This window comes from Plectropomus leopardus, chromosome 22 (assembly GCF_026936395.1).
Source record: "Plectropomus leopardus strain MGB_pleo_1.0 chromosome 22, ASM2693639v1, whole genome shotgun sequence".
In the NCBI taxonomy this organism is placed as follows: Eukaryota; Metazoa; Chordata; class Actinopteri; order Perciformes; family Serranidae; genus Plectropomus; species Plectropomus leopardus.
In genome coordinates, this window is record NC_142197.1 from 5,863,640 (window position 1) to 5,891,219 (window position 27,580).

General features: G+C 39.1%; 1 protein-coding gene and 1 long non-coding RNA gene across 5 annotated transcripts in view; one reads left to right on the forward strand and one right to left on the reverse strand.

The window, feature by feature from the left end:
• abtb3a (ankyrin repeat and BTB domain containing 3a) overlaps positions 1–26,173 on the reverse strand; it is a 210,106-nt gene extending 183,933 nt beyond the window's left edge. For all 3 annotated transcript variants that reach the window (XR_015775591.1, XM_088073000.1, XM_088072999.1), the window contains exon 1: positions 25,104–26,173. Coding sequence is in view for 2 of the 3 variants with exons in the window: in XM_088073000.1 (XP_087929126.1) it covers positions 25,104–25,968 (865 nt within the window). In the remaining variant the exon portion in view is untranslated. The remainder of the gene's footprint in view (positions 1–25,103) is intronic.
• On the forward strand, positions 14,087–25,262 carry LOC148185852 (uncharacterized). Of its 2 annotated transcripts, XR_015775592.1 has the most exons (4): positions 14,087–15,143; positions 15,792–15,939; positions 24,929–25,024; positions 25,124–25,262. It is a non-coding gene; the product is annotated as an uncharacterized LOC148185852 (long non-coding RNA). The 2 variants fall into 2 exon arrangements; XR_015775593.1 differs by lacking the exon at positions 24,929–25,024 and having other exon boundaries at positions 14,283–15,143; positions 25,124–25,261.
• Positions 26,174–27,580: the final 1,407 nt, after the last annotated feature.

Genomic DNA, 27,580 nt, shown 5'->3' on the forward strand with positions numbered 1-27,580 from the left:
AATGGACTGAAAAATGTGTCCTTGATATTTTCTGGTTCAGTGTGCATTTTATGCATACTCATATTGACTCAGTCTGACTCATGCATTTAAACCGAGCCTTCATAGAGCAAAATGCAGGTCAGGGAGAGAGATGCTACCACCCCCCTGATGATACATTCACCGCAGAAAACAAGCCAAAAAACAAACTGTATTCTGATGACGGTACCAAGCAGCCTCTGGGACATTATGATGGATTGTGGGTACTGATGAGATTGAGTGGCTGTTTTGGGGAGTGTGGGAAAAATCTGCTGCCATGAAGCCGGAGGATTATCTACTTTGAATGTGCAGAAGCAGGAGTGGTATCATGTAGCTGCCTTGTGTAGGTGTGCATTAGCATAGGTGAATGAGTGCTCGGGTGAATAAACTTGGCATTGCAGGATATGCATGAATACCTATCCCTGCACTTAATGATGGCTGTACTCCGAGATTAAAGCTGTTAAACGCATTAAGAGAGCTTTTGTACGTGGTGGAAACATTAACATGTTATGAAATGATGATAATGTTCTCAGACTACTTTGTGAAAAGCTGCAACTGCATACGAAAGAAACAGAAACTGTGAGTTACACAAGCTGTTTTTGTTGCACAAGGGTGCAGCAACAGGTGAGTGACAATGCAGCATTGTTCAATGACACTCATAAACTCAGTGTGTGTGTGCTCTTGTAGCTCTGTCTTTGTGAGTATCACCTTAAGCTTTAGAATTTATGAGTGGGGACATTTTTGACAAGTGAGGACTGTCACCTAATAACCAAGACTATGGCAAGCGGCCATCGTCTAATTTGACCCGCCATAGTCTCAGTGGAGCTGGACTGTTAATTAGGAGCGTTATTAAAACACTGCTGGGTTATTTATATCGCAGTGAGCGGCAGAGAGGAGCAGCAGAACATCAGGCGCATTAAAAGTGAAACTAAACCGTTCACTTTGCTGGGCCTGAAACTATCTTTCACTTACAAAAATCTGCAAATATCTTCTCTCATCCATCGATTTGATCAGCCGTGAATGTATCATCAACAGATCAAATATCCACCCCACGAGTGATATTCAGCTGCGAAGGAGATAAAAAGAACTACGCCTGCTACACTGCATTCACGTCTAGAAAGGAGAAAATTACTTTTTCAATGTCTTCATGTTGTCTTCAGCTGGCACTGGAGGCTTAAGAGGCTGGGGAATGCACAATGTGAATAAGGGCCCTCACAAATACAGAAATATATATTTGTGTTTTGCTGCTTTAGTGGGAACCATGTGATGTTGGAGGCTTTTAGAGTGGGAACATTTTTGCAAAATGAAGAAATGTTGCACACCGTCACTCCTTTAAGGGATTAGTTTGAGTTTACCGTTTGATTGATTTAAGGTTCAGAAAAGAGCTAAAATATGCAGCGGTGCGGTTTATCATTGTAGTAACCGAACACTCCCACAGGTGCAGCAACACAAACACTGTGTCCAGACACCTGTTTGTGTGTCGATCTGCACGCCCGCAGTAAGCTGGTTACTGGCAATGAATCAGACCTTGGGAAGCAGGAGCTGTGATGCAACCTGTCTACACCTTCGCTGTGCCTCTACATGTTGGCCAAAGGGCCACAGAAAGAAACAAAGCAGGTTCAACCAGGCAGGTGTCACAGCTGAGAAAAGTAAATACATAAAAGAAACCTCAGAGGGTAATCATAATTTGTTATTATGCAATATCGTGTTTGAGTTACAGGTGTACACATGTATTAGGAGACTCTGTGTAAACAAAGGAGCCAAGCTTGGCAGCAAACTGAAGTGGGAATGATCAGTGGGAAAATATTTGCCTCACGCGCACATACATATTTCTATTCTATCCAATCAAATTCTTTATTTTAAACTCCACTAAACAAATGCTCTATTGAACTGCTTGGAGCTGATTTTCAGGACATAGTGGGGGTGGTGTGGCACTTGTTTGCATTTTGTCTCAGAGAATCCTGCTGTCTATTGATTTCATAATCCTCTTTCTCTCCATCATAAGTTCTCCTGCTTTCTTTGTACACAATCCATTAAGGCCTGATCAATAACCTGAACATAAACACCAAAATCATCCATTAGCACCCTCAGGTACCCCACTTAAGCACAATATGTTAAGGTCAGTACCGCTGTTCACTGACATTAGTTTTTTCTCATTAGATGCTTTATAGATTTCTATATTTTAATGTGAGGTAATGTGTTTTCCATTTGTCTACCGAAAGTCCGTCCGATTCTTGTGAACCCAGTATCTCAGTAAGTTCAACTTTAGAGCAAATATCCACTTGGACTCAAGGATGAACTTATTAGATTTTGGTGGTCAAAGGTCAAAGGTCAAGGTCACTTTGACCTTAGCTGTCTTCAAAACCGTCACCTCATTCACTCAGTCACTATTCACTATGTAGTGTGTATTAAATAGTGCACTAGGGAAAAACAAGCGAGATTTCGGACACTACGTTGGAATCCCCCCCCCAGAATTACACAGCTGTATTGCATTGTGGTATATGGGAGTTAAATGTAGGCTGCATCGTATGTACACTAAAATTTGCTGTGCATTGTGGGTATTTTACAGTGCACTATATAGTGGATGAAATTAACCACTGAGAATTTGAACACCACTACAAAATGGCGAACACACTATGTAGTGCACTATATCTGTGATAGGGGACAGTTTCGAACACTCGTCTGTTTCATTCTTGTGAATCCTACAATTCAAGAACACCTTAAGGGATTTTTTTTATTTTCTTTCAAATCTGGCACAGATTCTACGAAGAACTGATTAGATATTGGTGGTCAAAGGTCAAGGTCACTGTGACCTCATCTATCTCATTCTTGTAAACCCTATATCTCAAGGACACCTGAGGGAATTTCTTAAAATTTGATACAAACATTTATTTGGAATCAACAATTAATAGAATATAATTTGATTATCAAAGGATAAGGCGTGGCAGTATTTCTAGTTTAAAATTGTCTGCCTCAGGGTAGCTGATGCAGCCAGGTATATATTTGGAGTACCAGATAGTCAAAAAAACAGCGCAGGGAATTCTTAGCAGTAAGCAACCCACCCCCCTCCTAATCACCCACTACTGCTGCTGTCTACGAAAACAGAAAACCCTGGTAGTTCAAACCAATCTCCCACACAAAAATGCCAAATTTAGCTGCAAAATTTCACATAATGATATAGCTTTGCAGCTGGTACATGCTGTCATTTCACACTTTAAAAATACAAATAACTTCCCTCATTAAAAACAGCAATTAGAGGAGAAAACGAGAAATCCGTCTGAGATGGCATCAAATGTCTTATTAAATATCCTCAGCATCAGACATGGGCAGAGGTTTGAGGAGAAAAGTCACCAAGGGGAGCTGGTGGGAGAAGCAACCATGCACTGATTGCACTGAGTAGAGCAGCAAGTTCTGCTTGTATCTTTCTTTTCAACGTCTATCTTGTAATCGTTATGAAATGCTTCATGTCAGTGGGAGAAAGTGTTCCTGCCCACACAATAGCAGCAAACAAAATTGCTACATCTTCACATGAGTCAAGTTGAGAGCAACTCAGAATGTCAGGAAAACTGTAGTGGGACTATGCTGCTGTCGCCGTTTGTCAATGAGCAGTCATCGAGAGCAGCTTATGTAACTGTGGGCTTCAAGATGACAACAAAAAATGGGGTTCCTTTTGTTGTTGTGGGCCGTATGAGTTGGCGTTAGCGCTTGTCAAGTCAGGATTAAGTGGAGTCGACAAACAAAGCAGAGCAGGGGAGGGAGGATGTGCTCGAGTCCAAGTTTAGTAAAAGTGTGGGTCTTAATCACAAAGGGTATTCCCCTGAACTGCATTACCCAGAATGCCTGTCACTGGTCTATTTTGTGTCACTGTAGCGCCAGATGGTTCTCCCCAGAGCAAGGAGCCTAATTTTCTATCACCACCTGGGAACAGCCAGAAACTGATCCCGCACTCACCCCTCATTAATTAAATGCTGTAATGGCATGCAGTCGGAGCTGTCTGTCCTGTCAGGATGTATCACACCGACAATGAAACCCTGTGGCTCGGTAAGCACGAGGACGCGGACATGTGCAGGGGGCTCTATTTATCTATGTCCACTTTATTGACCAGCACAAGATTTTGTCTCTGTGCTTCCACCTTCCTCCTTATCTTGGTACTTTCTACTCCATGTTAGTAAATGTAACTGTGCAATTAAAACATGAAAACCCTTCTGTAAAGGCAATGTACCACATGATTATTTACACTCCAGTAATTTTTGTAATCACTTAATTTGAGCTGAGAAGCTGTCTGAAATTAAATGGCAGACTTCCGTAAAAAATAATTGAATTTAGGTTTAATCTCATTGTGTTGTTATGCATTACATTGTCAAAAACTATAAAAACTAAATTTGTTACTTTTTCATTAAAATTATTTTGTAGGTTTTTAATTAAGTAACATAATTTTATAATGATAACACAATACAATCAAATTGTCCTAATTGAATTTCATAGTAAGTCAAAGGATGATAATATTAAGCCAAGATCTAAAAACAAAAATAATAGTAAATGCCATCATCAACAGTCAAAAACCAAGATATTTATATAAAACAAAAGCTCTGAGGTCCACACAGGGCATGTCACAAGTCCAAAATATTTAGTAGTCAATACCAGTTAAATTCCACAATTCTCAATACTCAATTCATTACCACAATAATTAGGTCAAACCCCCCCAATATCTTGTTTTATCCTCAGTAACTTTTCTAAATTTGTTGTTGTTGTTTTAATTTTCTATTACTTTTTTTATTTTATTTATTCGTATCTCACCTAGAGTTTTTGTTACATTGAATTAATTTATTTGTACTTGTAAATTTTGTGGAATGGGGCTCTGTTGAAACAGAAACATGTGTCAGAGGTTATTGTATTTTTCCAAATGAATCTGTGATGTATTATGTTTGTATGACTTTTAATACCAATAACCTTGAGCTTAAAAAATATAATTTAACTTGCTGTCAAATTACTAATCAAACAAATGTTTTACTAAACATTACTGTCTATAAAATTTGATATCAGCCAGATCAGCAGGTACTTGAGTTAATTAAAGCGAATTCCTCTTGCAACAATGTGACATCCCATCTATTCAAACAGCTGGAGTCACTGATTTCAGTCTGTAACCTCTAAGAGGAGACTTCTTGTATTTAGAAGCTCTTCTTGATGCAGGACTTACAAGTATTACACAAGTATTACACAATTCAGGTTGACAAATTCTGTGTTCTTAGTAAGCCCATGGATAAAACTGTGAAGGGGATCCACCAAAACTATCTGCCAACTGAAAAACATCATATGTGGGGTGTTTTTTTTTTAATTTTTTATATGAAATCATCCCACTGGTAGAAATGTTACCATTTAGCTCTTAATCTCTTTCTGATCCTTTAAAACCAACTTATTGCAGCTCCTCCACAATTTAATTCAAGCTGAATAAATGTAAACAAAAAAAGTTATTACCCTGTGGTTGGATTGGTTAAATGTGAAGTTTTAATTTTAAACACATAAAAGGGAAAAAGTAGTTTTTCCTCTGGATTGGATCTAAATATGGGCAAACATGGAAAGACATGTGAAAACCTTTCTTGTTGATTCTAGCAAAGCCTTTAATCACTCCTGCTAAAACATGAGGGACGGCCCAGTGAAAGCCAAGTAATCATGTTATAGTTGGTAGTAATCTGTGCTTATGGAGGCTGCTTGGAGACGTTAGCTAACTAACAGTGTTCACATTGAACAGAAATGTGACGCACCAACATGTAGCCCTACAGGAAGGCATCAGCACAAAGGTACAAACAAGCTGAGGTCAACTGAAGACACTCTGAGACATCACAAGCACAAACATAACAGGCTTTGTGCACAGGGTACAGAGAGAGACATAAAAGATTTCCTGTTTCTAAAGGAAGTTTTCATAAAACTTACAGGAAACCAGGTCTACTGGAGAGAAGAAGAAATGCCAGTTTGAAGTATGACAAACAAAAATTGTTACAGCAGGGGAAGATGGACTAGAGAAGAAAGGGAGAATAAGGAGAGTACTGGGATGTAATTTTTTTTCCTACCCCATATGTTAGAAAAACAAAAATCACAGTAATAACTGTATTGTATACAGTAAAAGTCTACATGAGTAAATAAGTAATGCCCGCACACTTACTCCATGCCACACAAGTTTAATGATAGCAACATTTTGATCATACTTGGATCTTTGCCACCCATGCGATGTGCGTATAACTACCCTCTCTCAACTACAGAAAAAAAAGTGACACTGTTCATTACTGATGCCATATCGTGACTTGAATCACTGTGTAAAGGACAGAATACTAAAGTTAAGGGACTACCTGTCACTTTGAATATTTAAAGCCTGGTCATTTGCCAGCATTAGCCATTAGCTAGCCTCCTTCCTTTGTAAAATGCTGGACATACATAACATGATGCATATTCATAAAAGGATTGCACCGCTTTAGGCCCCAGAAAACCTGCACAAAGAAGACAAAACAACCCTTTATAATTCTCAAAGTACCTGCACAACTTAACAACTCAACTTAAACAGCGCTGCAGCGCAAACGGCATGTCGGTGCTACTGTGCTACCTGCATGTATTTAAATGACATAATATGCATATATTTGGTGCAAAATTATCCCCTTTCTGTGTAAATGAGCCCCACTGCAAAAACAGGCCAATTACCAAAGATCAGTGCTAATAGCCACACACAGTTATGTTGAAATTATTAGCAACTAACAAATCAGTTATTAACAACAAGAAAGTTGTTAATAACTGAAGCAAACTGACAGACTGGTATAATAAATCCTAAACAGGGTTGCTCTAGGTCACGTTGAAATTCCTTGCCTGAAGTTTTATGGTATGTCCCTGCATCTCATCAGCCAGGACCTGTAGCATGTGGTGCTTTTATGTTAAAGGACCCATCTCAAGTATTAATGTTTTTGCTGTGGACTTGAAACTTCCTGTCAACAACTGAATGTTTGCGTTAGCAGACAGTTAAACTGTGACAGCAGTTTGAAGATTCATCCACTGCGAGCTGAAAACAAACTAACAGCTTTCCAGTTCATATATTGCAAAGATCTGCAAGTCATAGTGGTGCTCTATGGTCGGTCGCAAAATGTGATGAGTCGCGATCGGAGCTCTTCAAAAGCCCTTTTTTTGTGTGTGTCTGTGGGAGACAGAGACACAAGAGAGGAGAGAGAGGGAAAAATAGTGAGTCTCCTGCCAAAAAAAACCAAGACAATTTATACTTGATGTGCGTGATAAAGTAATTTTATACACTGCATACAAAACAAGCTGGAATACATTGAGTATAGTCGACATATCGCCCACCCCTATTACAATGCCATGTGGCTTGTTGAAAGGTGGAAAAAAAGGAATGTTTAGCAACCCTTAAGCCCCTTCTTTTCCAAAATATAGGACAAACAAGACACCAACATGTGGGATCTACAAATGACTCAGGAAGTGTTGACATAACACTGACAAGCAAGCAAGCTAGACTAACTAATTATCTGGTTAGCCTAATGCGCAAAACAAGGGAACAGGGACGTATTTTTGACAATGTCCTTAGGCTATACGGGGCTATGAAGTTCTTCAGTCATGAAAGTTGACAGCAACGTGGGCCATCAGATGTCAGTCAATCTCTGCAATGAGAAACACCCACCCCAAGGCCTGAAGCTTAGACAAAGTCTCCACAAATATGTCCAAAAACTGTTTTCTAAATGGAAAATGTACATAATAGCCACATTATTATTATAGATGCTATTTTCTTACAAGAAAAACTGTCCAATTTGACTTGAAGTGAAGTATGAGAATGAGGGGATGAGCTGAAAAATCGTCTGGATGAAAGTAGTCAGTGGAGAGATAAGCATCTGTCACTTTCATTCATTTTGAAGCACAGTCAGCAGAGAGGCGGGTGTCAACAACAGCATAAAGTGAGCGCAGAGTGTTCAGAGCGCCCATAGCAGCACTGAAAATAAACTAAATTAGCTTGTTTATGATGTGAATGTATTACACATGAACATTTTCAACTTCAGGAATGTGTAATAATGTGTTAAATAATAGCAAGGGTTGGATAATAAGCATGAGGGGGAGTTGTGATTGATGCCTGCTGCTTTTAAAAACATGATTCTGGAACAATGCAAGTCATCTGCCCCGTTGCATAATTCAATAGTACAAGGGCTGGGTAGTAATGAGTAACCAAACAAAACACAAATATACTGCTGAAGTGATATGATTGCATCTAAAATGGAAAATTTAGTCTCCACATTTGATTTAATGAGCATTAAACTCAAGTGGGCAATCAGTCGGCTGTCAGTTTTATTATTTTTCTGTACAATTTTTTTGACGAGTTCCCACACCATATATTACTCATTTTTTGTGGCGCCTAGCTAGAAATCCCCCTCTCTGACGACATGGGAAAAATAACCACACGAGCAACACTAACAGTCTGAAGTGACAATGCCTGTATACTGGCCAATGGTTCAAAAAGCAATCATGAAAAGTCCCACAAAGACAAAACAATCTCTGACTCAATAAATGAGTGTCAGAGGATGTGATATATCTCTTTTTTTAGACCAACATCCTCATTCCCGGTCCAAGATTGACCTCAGTATTACAGAAAACCAAACATTTCACAACCAGTCAATCCTTCTAGTCATAGTGGTGTTTTCTCAGTAGTCTTGATATTAGTTGCTTGTAAAGCACTCCAGTGAGAACTCATGTCCGACTGGGTTTCATTGTGTGAGAAATATACTTGTTTTCTGAAGCATAAGAAGAGTGTTGTGAGCTACAAAGCTACAGAAATTGTTTGTGCTTAAGGTGTGATGAAAAGTATTATCTCAGGGTTCATAGAAAAACCACAGGCAGGGTGCAGCGGGTGTACAGCGTCATAACGGAAACCTAGAGACACCTAGCAAGGAGGGAAACATACTGTATAGCTAACAAGATATAATGTGGTTTTCACCACGAATGCAAACAGCCTGATTTAAACTTCACAGTCTCACAAAGTACGTGATTCAACATCACAGCAGCTGAACTGTGTCTCACTTTCGATTTTAAATCATTTTGTTTTCACTTCTGCTAAAAAAGTGTTTGTATTGTGTTTGTAAGCATTTTACATAAATCACAGGTGCAAAACTGTTCAGTGTGGATGTAATTCCTAGAGAACAGAGCTGCAATAGATGTGATGATATACATTTTCTTGACAATTAATGACTGACCATTAATAAACAAAATATCACATAGCCTACAATAAACAACTAGAAAAGTGCACTCGGTAGAGTGTAGATCTTGCAAGCTGCCACCCGAGCTGATAGTAGTGCGACATAGACACGCCACAGTGCTTGTCAGAAGCATCCCAGAAAAATACGTCTTGTATATTTGTGAAGCTGCAGTACATTGCACATGGAGTTCTCCTGCTAACAACAGGCACTGTATGTAAAATATAGATGCAATTTAATTTTGAGCATGAATGTGTTTCAAATAACTAAAACACAGTCACAAATATTTGATGCACGTTGTTCCTAACTAGACTTAAAATTGATTTCACTTTGTCCATATGCTACACCACAATAAAGTAGGAACTTTTGGGGGGTATAACCACAATTAAATAAATAAAATAAAAAATAAAAAAATAAACTATGTGGCCTACCATCATACAAACAATATAAAGGAAAATGAAAAAAATCAACAAAATCTGTGAGTCTACAAAATCAGGCAGGCAAAACGCTCCACTTAAAAAGGATCTTGGTGTGGTATGACACAATACGGCAAACTAAATAAGCCCATGTTGCAGCCATGGCAACACGGCTTCCTTACAGTCAACATGGCGCTTAAAATGGGGTGGCAGTGTGAGCGCCAAATGTCCCTGCTGCAGCAGCCGCAGGTTCAATTCTAATGTGCGGCTGTTTGGTGCAATTCATCCCCTCTCTCTTTCCTGCTTTCCCTCTGAAGCTGTCCTATCAAATAAAGATAAAAAAGCCAAAAAAGAAAAAAAAAAATGATGGCCGCAAAGATAACAAAAGTGGGAATTAAATCATTTGGTATCGTGTCTAACATTAGTGGATTCTAACATAACAGGTATGAAATTAATCTGCACATTAATGAAGAGACCAAACTTTTCTATGGATGTCTGTTTTTGAGCCACAACAAAGACCAACTGGTCTGCAACAGACAACAAAGCTTATTGTTTTTAGACTAGCAACTAGTTCAGAATCATAATCACAATCAATCACAATTTTGGCTTCCCATAATGAAATGAACATGAAAACTGCCATACTGATATCTAAAATGTGTGCTCCACAATTGTAAATCACTGCAACCATGAGAGGTCCTAGAGCATGCAATCATAAATGCGCAAACACACACAAACACACACAACCAAACACATGATTCCCTCCAGTCTTAGGACAAAAATCTGTCATCTCAAAGGATCATCATGTCACCAAGCCCTGATGATCAGTAGAAAATGTTCTCTTTTTGTAATTTAGATGAACTGATTCTTGCAAAGAAGGGAACACATCATTCTAAAGTTAGTATAAAGTCCAACGCTGACTCATTTCGTTCAGACACACTTGAAGTGCAGCAGAAGTGAAAGAAGCCCTCTATGATCTGAAATCAAAAGTGAAATCAAACTTTCTGCATGGCCAAACACCATCTGGGGTATGTGAGAAAATATGTTGTTTTGTAATTTGGGTGAACAGACCCTTTGAGGCATCTTGTGAGACTGTTAACAGCATCCTCTGGCATTAATGCCACTCTCTTTAAAGAGAAAATTAAGATGCAAATGTTATTTTTCAAGAAATATAGTGCAAAGAAAGTTCAAATTAAAACAAATGTAGCATCACAGCTGGTGGTGCTTCGAGAGTCCCTACAGGATCTGACTATTGAATTAAGTTGTGTGTACTGCTGACAGATAACATCAAATAACACAGTATGTTCTGACAGCCGCTGTCACAAGTTGTGTCGACTTCAAAGAAGCCAGACTTTCAGGATGTGTGTCATCTAAACTCACAGTGACATTACTTGGATGTATTTGCCTAACTTGGGAGTGTACAATTAGGTCATCTTGACATTGCTGCATTGTTTCCATTGATTTTTTCCGCACCCGCTGAGGTATGAGAGTAGGACAAACTCATCAAATACAGCTCCAAATCGACCACCTGTTGTACCGACTTCACACACATAGCACTGGGTCACGGGTCAACAGATGGAGGCGATTACACGCAGAGGTGCCAGCATGTCTTTCAACATAGCCATGATCAGTTTGTGAAAATAAAAAGAGAGGAAAAGGTGAAGACACTGAGAAAAATGTAGATACTGCACATCCTACTTCTTTCTTACATTGCTACAAGAGAACCCACTCAGACAAATAAAAGTGTATCCAAGGCTCTACTGTCTTGTTATAGAAATGATTCAGCCATTATTCAACAGCCACAACAATGATGAGCACAAACAGCAGCAAGAAAATGCCCAAATGACTATATCTCCTTTTTAGTAGGGGTGTGCCATATCATATCGTTCACGATAACAGCAGTATCATTTTTAATATGATTCGAATAAGTCACATTGTGACAATGGCAGTATTCCAACTAGTGTTGATGTCATACCCTTACGCATGGCAACAACAAGCACAGCTAAAACCTAACTCGCTACCACTACTGTTGTTCTTAAAAAACTAAAGAAATGACGGATAATTCTTGTTTATTTTTTACTGATTTTTTTGTGGGGCACACTGTTACATTTAAGCTGGCATGTAAAACTAACTTTGTTGCAATTGTGTGTTCTTAAAATTAATAACCTAACTTAATAATTAATAAAAAATATATGTTTTAGTATTTTGTCATATTGCCAAAAATATCATTATTGCAAAAATACCCTGGAATATTGTGATATTATCTTACAGCCATTTTGCCCACCCCTACTGCACATCCTACTTCTTACATACTTGAAAACCCACTCAGACGAATGAAAAAGAAGTGTATCCAAGGCTCTGCTGTCTTGTTACAGAAATGATTCAGCCATGATTCAACAGCCACAACACTGATGAACACATACAGCAGCAAAAAGCCAAAAGTAATATATCCTCTCCAAAGATACAACACAGACCCAAACTAGACATATTAGGTATATCAAATGGTGGACAGTGATGAAGCAGGCTACATTTAGTTGTCTGTAACTTTTGTTGCTGCCTGGCTTGGTCAGGACACTCTTAAAAAAGAGATTTTTAATCTCAAAAGGTTTTTCTGGTTAAATATAGGTTAAATAATAAATAATGAAAAAAATTGTTCGTGGCCTGCAAGATATTTCCATACAACCTGAGAAAGCAGGTCAATGTATTAATATCCTCTTCAAAACATGAAAATAACAATGGTGGTGCTATTGTTTTTAAGTGTTTTTATATGGGCACTAATATAGACTTTGCAGCGTATTCAACAAGCTTACAAGCAAGTCAGTGCATTCAGTGGGTTTTGAGTCATTAGCATCTGTAAATGTATTAAAACACAACAAGGTATTGAGAATGTTTTTAAAATACTTTGAATATATAAATATTTTTAACATAAATATGTTTGGCTCTGTGCCTTTCACTTGTATTTGAGTATGATCTGACCAGGAGTATCTATACCTCGACGCTAGTAATAGAGCTGTGTACTTTGTTCACCACTGGGTATATAATCTAGGTACATTAATGATTTTACCATTATATATTTTTCCTCTTGATCATTAGTTAAGCAACATGATTCTATGGGCTAAAGTGTTTTTATTTTGGACTCCAAATGTAGCAAACACACAGAAATTAAACAGTATTTGACAAATTGTTGTTATGGAAAACCACCAGCGATTAACCTTTTGGAAACCGATGCTAAAATTAGCTCTGTGGTACTAATACAATGCAGGAGCGGCACAAATTGAAGCTAATGTAGTCTGTGCCTTATGTAAACTAATGAACACATTGGGACACAACAGAAACACTGTACCGGCGTTTAAGAAAAAGCTTTGCCGCTTTACTCACCGGTGAAACGGTCGGCTGAGAGCAGCAGGTGTCCGTGTTGAACCGTGGATGCTAACGTTAGCCGCTAAGGTGGTAGCTCGACTAGTTCCGACGGTTAGCGCCGGTTTTCCTCAATTGTTGTACTTCTTTCGACGATAAATCCCTTTAGTAGCCCAGACTTCTTGTCTTCAGAATAAGTGGACTTTAGGCCACCGTTTAAAAACGTATTAAAAAACGAAAAAATGTTTAAAAATGTCCAATTTATCATGCTATCAGTAGCAAGCTAGCAGGCTCACTGAATTCACTAAGTCCTTCCTTGTGCTTACATCCTGTGAACTTTGACCCTCACATGCGGAAGGTTAAATCCTTGATGGAAATATTAATGTATTTGTATCACTTTTTGTATTATTTTTAAATATTTCTGCATGCTTGTTTTTTACAGATCTACAGATGTGATTTATTTTATTTCATTTCAAATATTTTTTTATTAATTCATTTTTACATGGTCATGATGCTTATGGTCACATTTTTCTCCTAATAGAGTAGTTGAACTTTTATAAATTTTGTCGTCATTAGTTATTTTGTACATGTTTATGATATTTATGGTCACATTTTCTACTAATAGGTTGATTGTATTTTCAACTTTTTAATGAAAAATATAATGTAATAATTCTATGTTCTTATTAAAAAATAATAAAATGTGTTTCCCTTAAAAAAAATATTATTGGCTAATAAATAAGGACTTTTTAATTCTTACAAATGTTTATTGTTGTTGTCCTACAAAGCATATCAGTTAAATAATATTGGCTAATAAATAAGGGCTTTTTAAATTTTTACAAATGTTTATTGTTGTGGCCTACAAAGCGGGTTTCCATTACAGATTTGTGCAAAAATTTAAGCGACATTTTGGAAATGTTGATAAAATACAATTGCGAGATGACTGCATTTCCATTATTCCATTATGTGACTTCTCCTCTCAAAATAACATTCCAAAAAGCATGCCGATTGATGTTTAAAATATTAGCAGGTTTATTTCTATTGCAGCCACCGCACTACCCGTTATTATTTTCAATGGAAGACGATGTAAGCCTGTTATGTGATAATGGAAAGGCAAGCCCCTTATGCATGGGAGTGGCCATGTATGAGGGATTTCAGGGAGGTGATAGTCCAGGATTTCACAGAGAAATTGTGGATTCAAACCTTCCAGATGACCCGTTCAACTTTCGAATAGTTATGTGATGCAATAACACCTCTTGTAGCTCCTGCTGCATCATGCCCAAGGAACAATATGCTGTTTGGCTTCAGTTCCTTTACACCCTCCAAAAACAAACAATATTATATAATTAATCTTATTATTCTGTTGGCTAAATGGCATATTCATAAATGCCGATACATAAATAAAAATCCTTGCTTTCTTTTTTTTTTTATAAATGAAACCAAACAGTATATAAAAACAATCAAAAACTCAACCAACAGTAAAGCTGTCAAGACCCTGAACCTGTGTATCCTTTTTAATGTCTTTTTGTAAAGAAACTTATTTATAAAAAAATAAATAAAAAATGGAATACCATGTATGTAACCCCCTGACAAAACCCCCTTCTTGTTTTTATGTTGTATTATTATGTTCTGTCAAACGTTTAATAAAGTTATTTAAAAAAAAAACATGCCCAAGGAAGTAAAACTCTGATGTAAATTTACAGTAAAATCTGAACAATATTTACTGTAATAAAGTCATACACTATTATACTGTAAACAGCGATGCAATCTCTGAGAAAAAAAACAACATGACCACTGCAACTAAAGAGGCTGCCATTATTTACAGTACATCCATGTAAACTTACTGTAACAGCTAAGCATCATGGGAAGGTGAACGAAAAAAGGAGGGAACTGAAATTTAAAAAATTAACTGACGTGAGGAGTAAAGCGCAGGCGCATCTTATATCTAATGGAGTCGCACAACACCGGATTTCTTCCTGAGGAGATTTTTCAGAAGTTTCCAGCTTGTTTTTGTTTATTTGGTGGAATTTTAACTATGAGCACATCTGCTAGTAAGTCTCAGTTGCTACTAAGGCACGGCCACACTACAGCCTTTCATCACCGATGTCTGATAAAGCAACCATCACTGAGTAATGTAAGTAATTTATTACATTTTTATTCTGCTAGGAAATGGCATAATACCACAAACTAAAGGAAAATACCTGTGAGGCTTTCACCATTTGAATTATCATTATTATTGAATTATCGTAACTTGCTAACGTTAGCTAATACGTAGCTAACGTTAGCAAGTTGCGTTAGCTAACGCGTATCTAAGGGCTAGCTAGCGGCTAGCTTCGTTAGCTGACGTTAGCTACAGTTTGAACATTGACAGGTTGTTAGCTAATAAGTGCACGTCAACATTTTGGCTCAGTTCACATTAGAATTAAAATGACACTTGCTTTTGCTGAAAGATAAGTTAACTATACTGACTAAGTGATAATAAGATAGTGAGAGTAACCTACTGTGTTTTGTTCTCCACACTGGCAAAAAAAAGTCTAGTTATTTGCAATATTCTAGTTAGCTCAAATTAGCATATTGGTATTTTGTTTCAGGAGTTGTTACTATTGAAACAACAGTGCTTTTGCTGGAAGATATTTTAACTGTGCAGTGTAATGTGGAAGGAAGTAGCTCTTAGTTTTCCACATAAGAAAAAAGAGCCATTCAAGACTTTTGACTTATGTCATTTTCATAGAATAATGTCACGTAAAAGAAGAATATTTTGTTGTTCTACTGTATTCTCCAGAACCTACATTGACATCCGTCCTGAGAGGGGCATAAAAGCAAGCCAGTGCAAAGCAAGAAGAGTGGGAGGATGGTCAAAAAAAAGGCAGTGTCAGTGAATCCACATCTCCACACTCAACAAGAAGCTCAGTGACTTCAAGTGGGACATGGTATGAATTTTTAACACACACGCACACACACCACTGTCTCACACAGCCACTCATTCAAACATGCATTCACCATCTCACTCACTGAGTCACTCATTGACTGACTGTTGCACTGTTGACATGTTTTTATGTTAATACATATTTGACAATGAACTACATAATGAACACTGTGTTATCTTCATTGATTACTTTGTGTTATTATTACAACATTCTTTAATTATGATCAAATGCAGGATATACAGTAGAATATTACATATTGTAAATATACAGTACTTTACTGGCAACGCTGCTGCCAATAAATTACTGTATATTTACAATAATACAGTAATGAATTGTACATTTATTTACAATAATATACTGTAATTCTAAAATACAGTAAGGAAACTGTAAAAATACAGTACTTTGCTGGCAGTAAATTACTGAAAATGTAGTGTGCATAGCCATAGCATAGCCATAGCATCATGTGACCTATGAAAGCCAAAAAAGTGTTTTTATTGCAGTTTTGCTAAATATGGCTTTTTCGAATCGCCTGAAATACCAACTCGTGAGCATAAAAAATGTTTTTTTAATACATGGGAGTTAGCACAAATTGACGTATTTCCATTAGGCGTATTTTATATTCGCAATTTCAATTTGGAAACCCGCGTAATGACCCTTGACCTTTATTAAGAGATAACCATCCAAATGTGCTGTGTGTCAGCCCAGAAGCCTAGAGATCTGCGAATAATGTGTCATGCTGTTCTCCTGATCAACCACGCAGCCGTCTATTACTGAAGCTGTAAAAATGTGTCAACATCAAGGACAAGCTATTTAACAAGCTTCTTTGTCGCACTGTTCAGGAAGGAACAGTGTCAAAGACAGTCCACAGGTCTGAATATCTGAAAGACATTTTATCTCGGCCACACAGACAGATCAGATCAAAAATACCAACGTGGACGTGCAAGAGGGGTATTTAAAATGAGCGAGAGGAATTACCATCTTTGTTCTCTGCAGCTCCCCGGTGTTTCCCGCTGCTAATTCCTAATCTTAATGACTACCAGATAAGCAAAAGTGTTAATTAAAGAGAGCTGCATAATTATATCTCTGAGGGACCTGCGCCAGTGCCCCCTCACCACCACCTCCTCCAGCTGACACTCCAGCCCGGTTCTTCCTCCCGCACTTCACTCCCTCACAATATTAAGCATTCAGTGCGCTCACACTCCTCTCATTATCTCATCCTGACCCAGTGCTTTCACCTACTTTCCGAAAATGGAAGGGGATCCACGCTCCAATGACATGGAAGTAATAAAAACCATAACATTTTAGTCCCTCTCGCCCAGCGCGGAGTTATAGGTGTTTGTGGAATCCCTGCCAGTGAAATCACAGAGAAGCATATGAAATGAAAGTCAATATTTTCACAAACAAGAAGAAACGGATGCAGCTCATAAAAAACATCTTGGTGGCGATAACAACTTCACATAACTTCACCATCACTGATCACAGCTGAAAGTGAAGCGGGGTGCAGCCTTTTGGTCTTATGAAATTACCATGACATCAAAATCTATCACAACCGGCTTGCCCGCCCGGGTGCTCGCGTCTCCACCAGAGCGACAGCAATCTGTCAGCTCATCTGCGAGTCCACCCCAAGGAGGGGAAGGACAGGCGGAAAATAATAACAGAATGGACAACAAAAGGCTTTGCCAGGAACGTGCAGTTATGAGTTGAGCTTATTAAAAACCACAGTGGAAAATAAATATGCAAACATGGAGCCCGCCCTCTAGCAGGGAACACAATAAAATATGGTGCGAAAGAGAGAGTGAGGAAAGAGGGAGTGCAGAAACCCCGTTGCTAATTTAATAGACTGACTATAGCGGGCTATGCAATTCCATTATGTCGTGTCCTCTGTCCCGTGGAGCTTGGATCAGTTCCTTAGGGAAGGTCAAGGCAAATGACAGACATAATCAGATACAATCAAGTCATTCGAGATCCCAAATTTAAAAGCCGCCCCGGCAGGTTTTGGAGGCTGATGCCCACGCTGTTTGTCTCTGACGTCACTTGTCATTAGTTGGTTTGACATGCTTGAGAAGAGAGACTCAAACATGATGAATGGTTGTTGAGAATTTAAGTTTGGAGTTTCAATATGCAACACCAAAGGTGAGGCAAACTGATTCCTACCATACATTTATGTTGCTGCGTTTGTAAGGTTAACCTTTAGAGCAAATTGGCTTGATTTCCTTCAAGAACACGGAAACAAGGCAATGAGCAACTTAACAAGAGATGATCCCAAAATAGCGAGAATTTAGTACAAGAAAATTACCCGAAATTTGCAAAAAAAAAAAAAAAAGGAAATGACCTGAAAAAAATGCTGAAATAAAAAATAAACAGAAATATTAACATCTTTTTTCTGTAACCAAATTTTAAAGATATAATTATAAATACTTTTATCATCATTCAAGTTAGCTGGCAGCTAAACCTTGAGCCCAATGATGTAAAAGCAGCGTTAATTATCCCCATTTTTTTTTTTTTTTAACATTTTTCACAGAGACGAATCGGGTGCCACCTTGAATGCTGAATCCAGCTCTCTTATACATCCATAGGATACATACAGAAGGGCTCACATTTAGTAACATTAGCAGTAGCGACTGGAGTAGCTACCACAACAAACACAGAAAGAGTGTGACTCAGGACGCCTTTACTCCACTGTATCTTTACATAGCAAATAGTGCTTTGCTGCTAATGCTCTGTGTGTTATATACAGCTCTTCTAAGAGTGCTACACACATCAGTGGAGCATCATGTCATTTGGCACACTTCAATTAGCACACTGCGGACACCAGTAGCCTACAGACACCAGGATCTATTGAACCAGTTAACAAATGTGATAAAACTGCTGCTTTTCTGGAGAGTTGACCCACATCATTGCTGGAAAATAGGGCAGTGGTTTGTCCTGACGAGTTAATGCATGTTAGTTTGTGATTAATCAGGTTGTCACCGGTGTGTGGGCTAATAAAGAAAATACAACTTGTGCCACAAATGTAGAAACAGATATATTTTCTTGAAATCTATGAAGCCTATGTTAGCTACATCTATGTCAGCCTGTAATGCATGCAGCCACTAACCAAAGTTTATTTTTACAATTCCAGTTGATTCTCTTATAAACGCTGTGAAAGGTAATAGTTGGGTCTCATTAAAAGCCACCTCTTGTCCTCAAAGATGGAAGTAGCTCTATATTGTTGCAGCACCACAAAATGTCACAAGGAAGTCATGATGATGAATTGTTGGATTAATAAAACATTTGACTATGACAGGGGAGACCACAGTAATCGTCTCCTGTTTGTTCTCTTAACCGAGTAGTTCTCTAAATCTAACCAGATGTTGAGAGAGGCGCCAAACCAGAAAACACCAATATGAATCAACAATGCACAAGGTCACCCCGCTGACAGGCGCCAGATCAAAAAACACTCATCTGACTCACTTTGAAAGGAAACGACAAACAGAAAGTATTGTTTTTTAATTGGAAGGATTAGGAGATATCGCCCTTCAAAAACTGCAAATGATTTTCTCTGTCAGTTTTGAAGTCACTTACATCATCAAACATAACATAATCAAAAGTCGACTGTTCAGATCTCTCTTTCCCTCCACCTGTTGACAGTTACCCATACTGTAGGTGTAACTAGTATCAGAATTAGAAAGCATATCAAAAAACCTGTGACACACCTTTAAAACCTTTGCTTTCACATCCTTTTTCCTGTAAATCCTAGACGTGATCAGAATATTCTGGTTCAGGCAGCCGCTTGTGCCACAGAAAACAAAGGAGGTGAAGAAAAGCCTCCATTTAGCTCCACTCATTAGTCAGAGCAAAGAGGCTGTCACGTATGGTCAGTGGGAGTGCAGAGCAACGTGGATTTGTTCATTATGTGCTGCACTGCTTTTGTTCCCCAGGTGAACATTTTTGGACAAAAGACCATGTTTCTTAGCAGAAGGGAGACCCCGCTCTCCCTCTCTACCACCTCTAAACTAAAATAGTCTCATTCAAGCCTGTTCGCTCAGAACTACAGGGAGAAATTACAAACATATGAGCGAACATTTGATTGATTAATATTGATTTGATTAATTTTCTGATTCTGATTCTGATTCTGATGTTAGTTTGTGATTAATCAGGTTGTCACCGGTGTGTGGGCTAATAAAGAAAATACAACTTGTGCCACAAATGTAGAAACAGATATATTTTCTTGAAATCTATGAAGCCTATGTTAGCTACATCTATGTCAGCCCGTAATGCATGCAGCCACTACCCAAAGTTTATTTTTACAATTCCAGTTGATTCTCTCATAATTGATTTAATTAATATTTAGACCCGTTTCAATTTATTTAAAGGGACAGTTCACCCCAAAGTCAAAAATGTGTATTTTTTATCTGACCTGTAGTGCTATTTATCAATCTAGATTGTTTTTGTTGTACCGTAAGTTGACGAGTGTTGGAGATATCGGCCGTAGAGATGTCCGACTTCTCTCCAATATAAAGATGGCGCTCCACTTGTGGGGCTCAAAGCACCAAAAAAAACTGTTGTTGTGTCTTTGGCTAATGCCCACCTAATGAACTGCATATGATCGGGGATAACGGGGATGGGAGGCTTGATATTTTGTGAAACACCATATCCTGTGATCTAGAAAAGCAAAGAGGACTAAACACTCACTAGCCATCTGGACTTTGTCTTTGCTCAGTGTCTTTTCCCCTGTGTAAGATGAAAAAAACAAGTTTAAATCCACTGTATTGATATTCAGAAGTTTATATTGTATTTTTGATCTTTTGTTTTTTGATTTTTGAAGTTCATGGCGAAGAAATAAAATATGAAAAACTCAACAGCAATGTCCCTTTCCTGAAATCATGACCTGGTTATTCAAGATAATCCACAGACCATACTGTGAGTAGTTTCATGTAGGGACTATTTTCTGTCTACTGAACTACACCGCCAACCATAGCGCCGTGCAGAATGAAGTGTGCATGTACTACTAGCTCACCTAGCACTAGCTCACCCGAAGAGGACGTCATTAATGTTTACATCTGCACATGACTGTACTTGACTTTGACTTGATATTCATACCTGGATACTTGACTTAGATTTTAGAAAGATGATTCGAAAATACTTTTTTTTTAGGAATATGGTGTTGATGAAGGTATGAGAAAAAAACAGGTCTGGATCTCAAAAATCACACCCACCACAACATCCAGCTTTATATATCACTTCACTATCACTATCATCACCCACAAATAAAGGTATGTGAATCTGGCTTTTTTTGCTAACTTAAACATTAGCTAAAAGCTGACATCTCAGAATTTCAAATGACTAGACTTGACTTGCTTGATTCTCATCACAGTAACTTGAGACTAGCACATATGTGTCTAACTCCCACCTCTAGATATATGCTTCCTTCTGTGCAGTGATTGATAAAAAAAAAAATACATGGTCTGTGGATTATCGTGAGTAACTGGGTCATGATCTCTGGAAAGAGACTTTGCTTTTGAGTCTTTCAAACATATGTTTTCGTGCTTTGAGCACCAAAGACGAGTGCCATCTAGTTCTATTATATTGGAGAGAAGGTAAACATCACTGCACACGATATCTCCAACACTCTGTAACTCACACCAAGACCAAGATCGATAAATAGCACTACAGGTATGAGGAAAAATAAGCATTTCTGATTTTAGGGTGAAATGTGCCTTTAAGTGCTGTCTTGCTGTCATAAAAACAAAAAGTGACAAACACAGCCCCTTGAAATGTTTGATATAAAATGGCAGGTCACCAGAGAAAACCCAGCACTGTATAAATCCTCACATTTTTCGCCTCCCTAACTGTCACAGAATGACATCATGCTGTTTTGTGCGAGTGCAAATTGTAGCCTCCTCTGCACCATCAGGAAATGATGCGTTTCACGGGTGGGAGTGGAGGGGGATGCATGCTTGGCTCTGCATCCTGTCTGCAGAGAGGTACCTGTTTCTCAGCAGCAATTTCGAGACAAAGCAGCAGTCGTGTGCAGCATCTTCACCCAGCAGGCCAAATAACAGTGTCAAATGTGGATGGATAAGGAGACGGATGAGGGGGATTAAAGGGTGAGAGGAAATGTTGCACATCCAGTTTAGAGCCGCAACAATTAGCCAGTAAATAAAGAAAATGAATCACTGACTATTTTGATCATCTGTTATTAGTTTCAGGTATTTTTTTAAGCAAAAATAGACAAAAATGTCCTGTTTTCACTGTTATATATATAATTGTGGCTCTAATGTCATTAGGTTTTGAACTGTTGGTCATTTCGGGCTCTTGGGAGCTATGGTTACAATTTTAGTTTACTGTTTCATATTCTATAGTCCAAAGCTCCCAGTAAAAACCTCCTGAACAATTGGATTTTAAGTGAACACACATTAGCAGTGCAAAGCTAAAAGCCCATCTTCAACATGCCTGACACCAACAGAGAATCACTGATTTCATTTGTGAAACTGTTTTGTTTGATGTTTTGTGTTGATGTGTTTGTTTTTGAGAAGAGGAGACTTCTACGGATCATTTGGCTCCCAGTTAAAAAAACTTCCAACAATGTACACTGAAGAAATTGTAACCAGGAGAAGGTTCAGCTGGTTACAATCTGTAAATCTTACACACTGCTCCTTTAATAAACCTATTATTTCATCTCAAAATTTCATTTCAACATTTCAGCTGTATTAAAGGTTATTGGTGCATGAGTTGTGCTGCAGCAGACAAAAGGGTCTGGTTTGTGAAAAAGAACCTATTATGTGTCAAAAAAATGCATCCACGACATTGAATCTCAACTCACGTCACATCGCTGAAGAACCTATGAGAGCTATTTCAGATCTTTTTCTCTTCTGACTGCTTCTGGAACAATCTTTCCTGGTGCTATTACAGAGGAATCACTCATCCACAAGACAGGTGGCACATGCACAACACCCCCCCTCCAAGCATCTTTGTTTTCCACCTCTATTAAGTTGTCTTCTTAATAAGTGTCGAAAGAAAACAACATGCTTCAACAATTAGCAAAAGAGCTGCAATATGATTCTTCGGTCAATATTGCACGGCCCAGTTTGGCTCTCAGAAGCATAACATTTCAAGTCCCTTCTGCTTTATAGTTTCAGCCAACTCATTCAGGGCTTTGGATAAGAAGGCCAACCCACACTGACAGCTTACACCTTCTGGAGTGAGACAGTAATAGCATTACCAACGAGGCCAGCACACAATATAAACACAAATTCTGCAAAATCACGACTCACATATCATCCGTACACACCGCGCACACAAAGCAAAACAATCATTAACATTAACATTCACGTCTCTAACGAAAGTCTGACAACACAACAGCTTCAAAGACACAGAAGTTGGTGGTTGTTTGATCTTTTTCAACCATAAATACCAATTCTGACGGTGGTTGCTCCGGGGCTTTGATAGCCAAGATATAGGCAGTTCCTGTTTCATTGGTGGGCCTCAAGGCGTAAACTGAGAGGTGATAAATATTCAAGAAACTGTCAAGTCCTTTTGTTCGAGGGTGCAATTACACGAGCTAGATAAGCAGTGGTTATTCCTCCAACATAATTACACAGTTTACAGTGCTGCATCTCCCACATTCAGCACCCTCTGCAAGCCCAAAGTGTCAGGGGGGGGCCTGGCCTTCACCTGCAAAGTGTGACCCAAATTAACAAGTACTGACCAGAGAGAGACTCAAACTGACCACAAAGAGACATGAAAACACCACAAAGATACTGCAAAAAGACACGAATAACTACAAGTAGGGGCAAAACAACCACATCGAGACACAATGACAAAAAAAGACACATTTACTCCAGAAAGATGCAAAACAACCACAAAATGACACAAAACAACAACAAGGAGACACAAAGCCACAAAAATAAACCAAAATTATCCCAGAGAGATGCAAAACAACCAAAAGGAAACAAAAAAATGATCAGAAAACACACAAAATACCTAAGAGACAAATAATTACCTCAATAAGACACAAAATTTCCTCAATGAGACACAAATTACTACAAGGAGACACAAATCTACCACAAGGGGACACAAAATAACTGCAAAATGGGCAAAATAACCACAAAATGACCACAAAGGCACATAAACCACCCACAAGAAGACATACAATGACCAAAAAGACACAAAATTACCCCAAAGAGACATAAATTACTCCAATAAGGCACATTATTACCTAAAAAGACCCAAATTATATAAAAGACACAAAACAACAACACAAGGGAACAGAATATTGCACCCAAAACACACAAAACAACCACAAGGATACACAAAACGACCAAAAAAAAATTCAAAATTACACTAAAAACACAACAAATTACCTCAGTAAGACACAGATTACATTTAAAGACACCCATATGACTACAAAAAGACACTAAACAACCACAAGGAGACACAAAACGTCCACAAACAGATGCAAAAACACCACAAAGTCTGTGTCTTCCAGCTCCGTAGGAGAGGTGGTGGGGCCCTTTGCATACATGTGCCCAGGGCCCCATTGTCTCATAATCCGCCCATGCTAATGAGAAATCTACACAAATAAATGACTCAGCCTACAAACAATAATCAGAAATAATAAACTATAAGACAAAATGATAGATTTGGCTTCTTGTTGTCTTGTCTTGTCTCTCTCTTTCCACCTTTTCCTTTTTGTTCAATTTTTTGAATGTGGAAAAAATGCCCCAAGGAAAATCCCCCACTGTCAGTTTGTGGTCATGTCACTTCTCCAACCGGGCTACACTAAGCAAATTATTTTCACAATCAAATACTCTTAAAAATCTATGAAAATGTGATTTAATTGTCCTCTAAAGGAATGAATAAAACTTTAAATAGGGGTTTGCGTTTGAAAGAAAATTTCCAGTAAAGACTCATCTCTCCCTGTTGACTCTGCTTTGTTTAGAGACACACTTGTTTCTAGATTTTTCTTGAACACGTGGGCATCCGTTTGAATTAGTGGTGTTTGTTTCAGGGGGAAACTGAATGTGATTTGGCTGATATGGTGGATTCTGCTGTGAGTGTTGACTGCACAAAGCACACATAAGCCCGGGGGGCATGGACCACCAAGGTGACAAAGGAATGTCAAATGATAATTCAGCAGATCATATTTCAACAATGAATTGGGATTTTCTTTTTACTTTTCTTACCACTTGAATTCTTTCCGCAGATGAGGTGCTGGTAGGGCTGCAGCAGACCCCAGATCTCCGAGTCGTTGTTGATGGCTTGCTCCAGTGACTCCAGCGTAAACTTGGGGATCCCGTTGTCCCTCTCCACCAGCGCGCTGCGCAGGACGCGGCTGAACACCTCTCTGAACAGACTCTCCACGCAGGCGGTGAGGTATATGGCAGCGTGCTCGTGGATCCTGAGCGCCACCCGGCTATCCACCATCCACCTGAAGAACTTCCCCACGGAGAACACGAGCCCGCAGCGCGAGGACTTGCCTCGGCTGAACCTGTCCCCGGTGCTCATGTTGTAGAGGGACAGGGCGCTGAGAGCCGCCGTGATGCAGTTGACGGAGATGGTCCACGAGAGCACCACCTTGATGGCGCTCTGGATCTCGTGCTTGGTGCACTTGGCGTAGCGCAGGCTGAGCCGCTGCGCCTCCCGGGCCACCCTCACCAGCGCGCGGCTCACAAGAGCGGACAGCCGCGCCAGGACCTCCGGTGGAGGGTCGCCCACCATCAGCTCCTCGTCTTTCCTCAGTGCGCCCTCCACCTCGCCGAGGCTCCATGGCACGTCCTCCAGCTCGGGCAGTTTGGCGCACTGACCCGAGCACTCCAGTATCTCCGTGTCCTCCGCCAGGACGGTGTTGACTGTGTCCAAACTGTTTTGTCTGCTGTGCATGGATTCCGTCAGATGCCAGCAGTTTCCCCCATGCGCGATGGACTGATGCGTGTCGGAGCAGCACAGCGACACGCTGGACGACCTGACCGAGTCCGCGGCTCCACCATAACCAGAATCAAGCGTTAAATCCTCCAGCGTCCTCACGACTGTCTTACCCTTGCCTGCCATAACTGCACCGCATACTGTTGGGTATGCTTGGTCTCTCAGTTAAACGCCACAAACTCGTTTTCTTGCTTTTTTCCTCGACTTGATTGTATTCCCCGGCTTATTAAATAGTGAAACGACAAAAGACAGCCTCCACTTTCCTCCTCCTCTAAGTGGTTTGGTGTCTTCGATATCCTCTTGTCCACAACTTCACACGCGTAACCCGAGAGCGCACAAACCCTCCGCGCTCACTGCAACAAGCGCAGCACGGGCGGATGAAGAGGTGGAGCCTGCAGCCCCGCGGGCTGAGACAAGCCAATCCGCGTCTCCATCAGCTGTGACTGACACACGAAACCTACCTGCTACCTTTGAGCAGAGGCTACCTGGTGCCGGTGGAACAAAGCTGCAGAATCAGAGATGCACACGTAGGCTGCTGTGCCAACCAATCTGTTATCTGTGGCCATGTAGCTGCAGTGAAGTGATGGAGGCAGTGTCAGTATGAGAGGAGGATTCCCACTGAGGAGACACATGGTGGAAATTTGAATGCACTCCTGATAGGGTGGAAAAAATGTGGGTCAATGACATGTAACAGCAGGAGAGGGCAGCATAAAAACAACACATTCTGCCTTTTTTTTAACTTAAAAACATATTACACTGGAAAAGAGAATAAATGTTTGGGAGGGTGAAACTGAGGTAACCAATGCTTTTTTGTTTATATAATGCATTTTTCAGGGGTCAAAGGTCATGCACTTATTTACTTTTATTTATTGCCAGTGGCACAAACACATCACCTATTTTTAAATTGTTGCTTAAAACATATTTTTATGCGAAAGCTTTTCCTTTCAGTGACTAAGTTGTATATTTGTGATATGTTACTGGATTCGAATCACATGACTTGGGTTCAAAGAAGACACGATTCACAAGTCTGATGACTTTAGACTAGACTTGACAAAACCAAAAAAGAAAGAAAAAAGTATCAAAAATGCTTGATAACCTTTCTCTAAGCCCAAACATTAAATGGCATTAAATGGCACAGCGGTCAACAAAAAATGAATCGCAGGATTTGGTACTTGGCTTGGTGTTTGAGTGCAAAGATTTAGGACTTAGTTGTGACATGTAAAACAATGACCTGGTCCCACCTGTGGTACATAACACTTTAAAACAGGATTGTCGTGGAACTCATGATGTTAACTGTGCTGGTATTAGTCTATGCACATCAAATAATTAGTGACAATAACACAAGAAGCCAAGGTATATCCATATACCATTCTTTAACTCTATATGTTGACATCAGTTTCAACTAGTGTATACACTTCAACAGCATGAGCAATTTCTGATGTTCAGTCATGACTTTTGGTTTTGGTGTGCCACCCCAAGATGTGCAGTGACCCCTTCTGGTCACCCGAAGTAAGAAAAATAAGAAAAAATGCAATGATACACACAATTTAAACACAATATTACTATTGCAGTGTATTTTTAATTAACATTTCATCAGTTGTTTTCTTTGTCTTTTTCATTATTATTGTTATTGTTATAATATTCCATATTGTATGTACATTTCATCCCATTCTGCACAGGTATTTTTATTATTATTATTGTTATTGTTATTATTACAGCATTTCTAGAGGAATTTCTG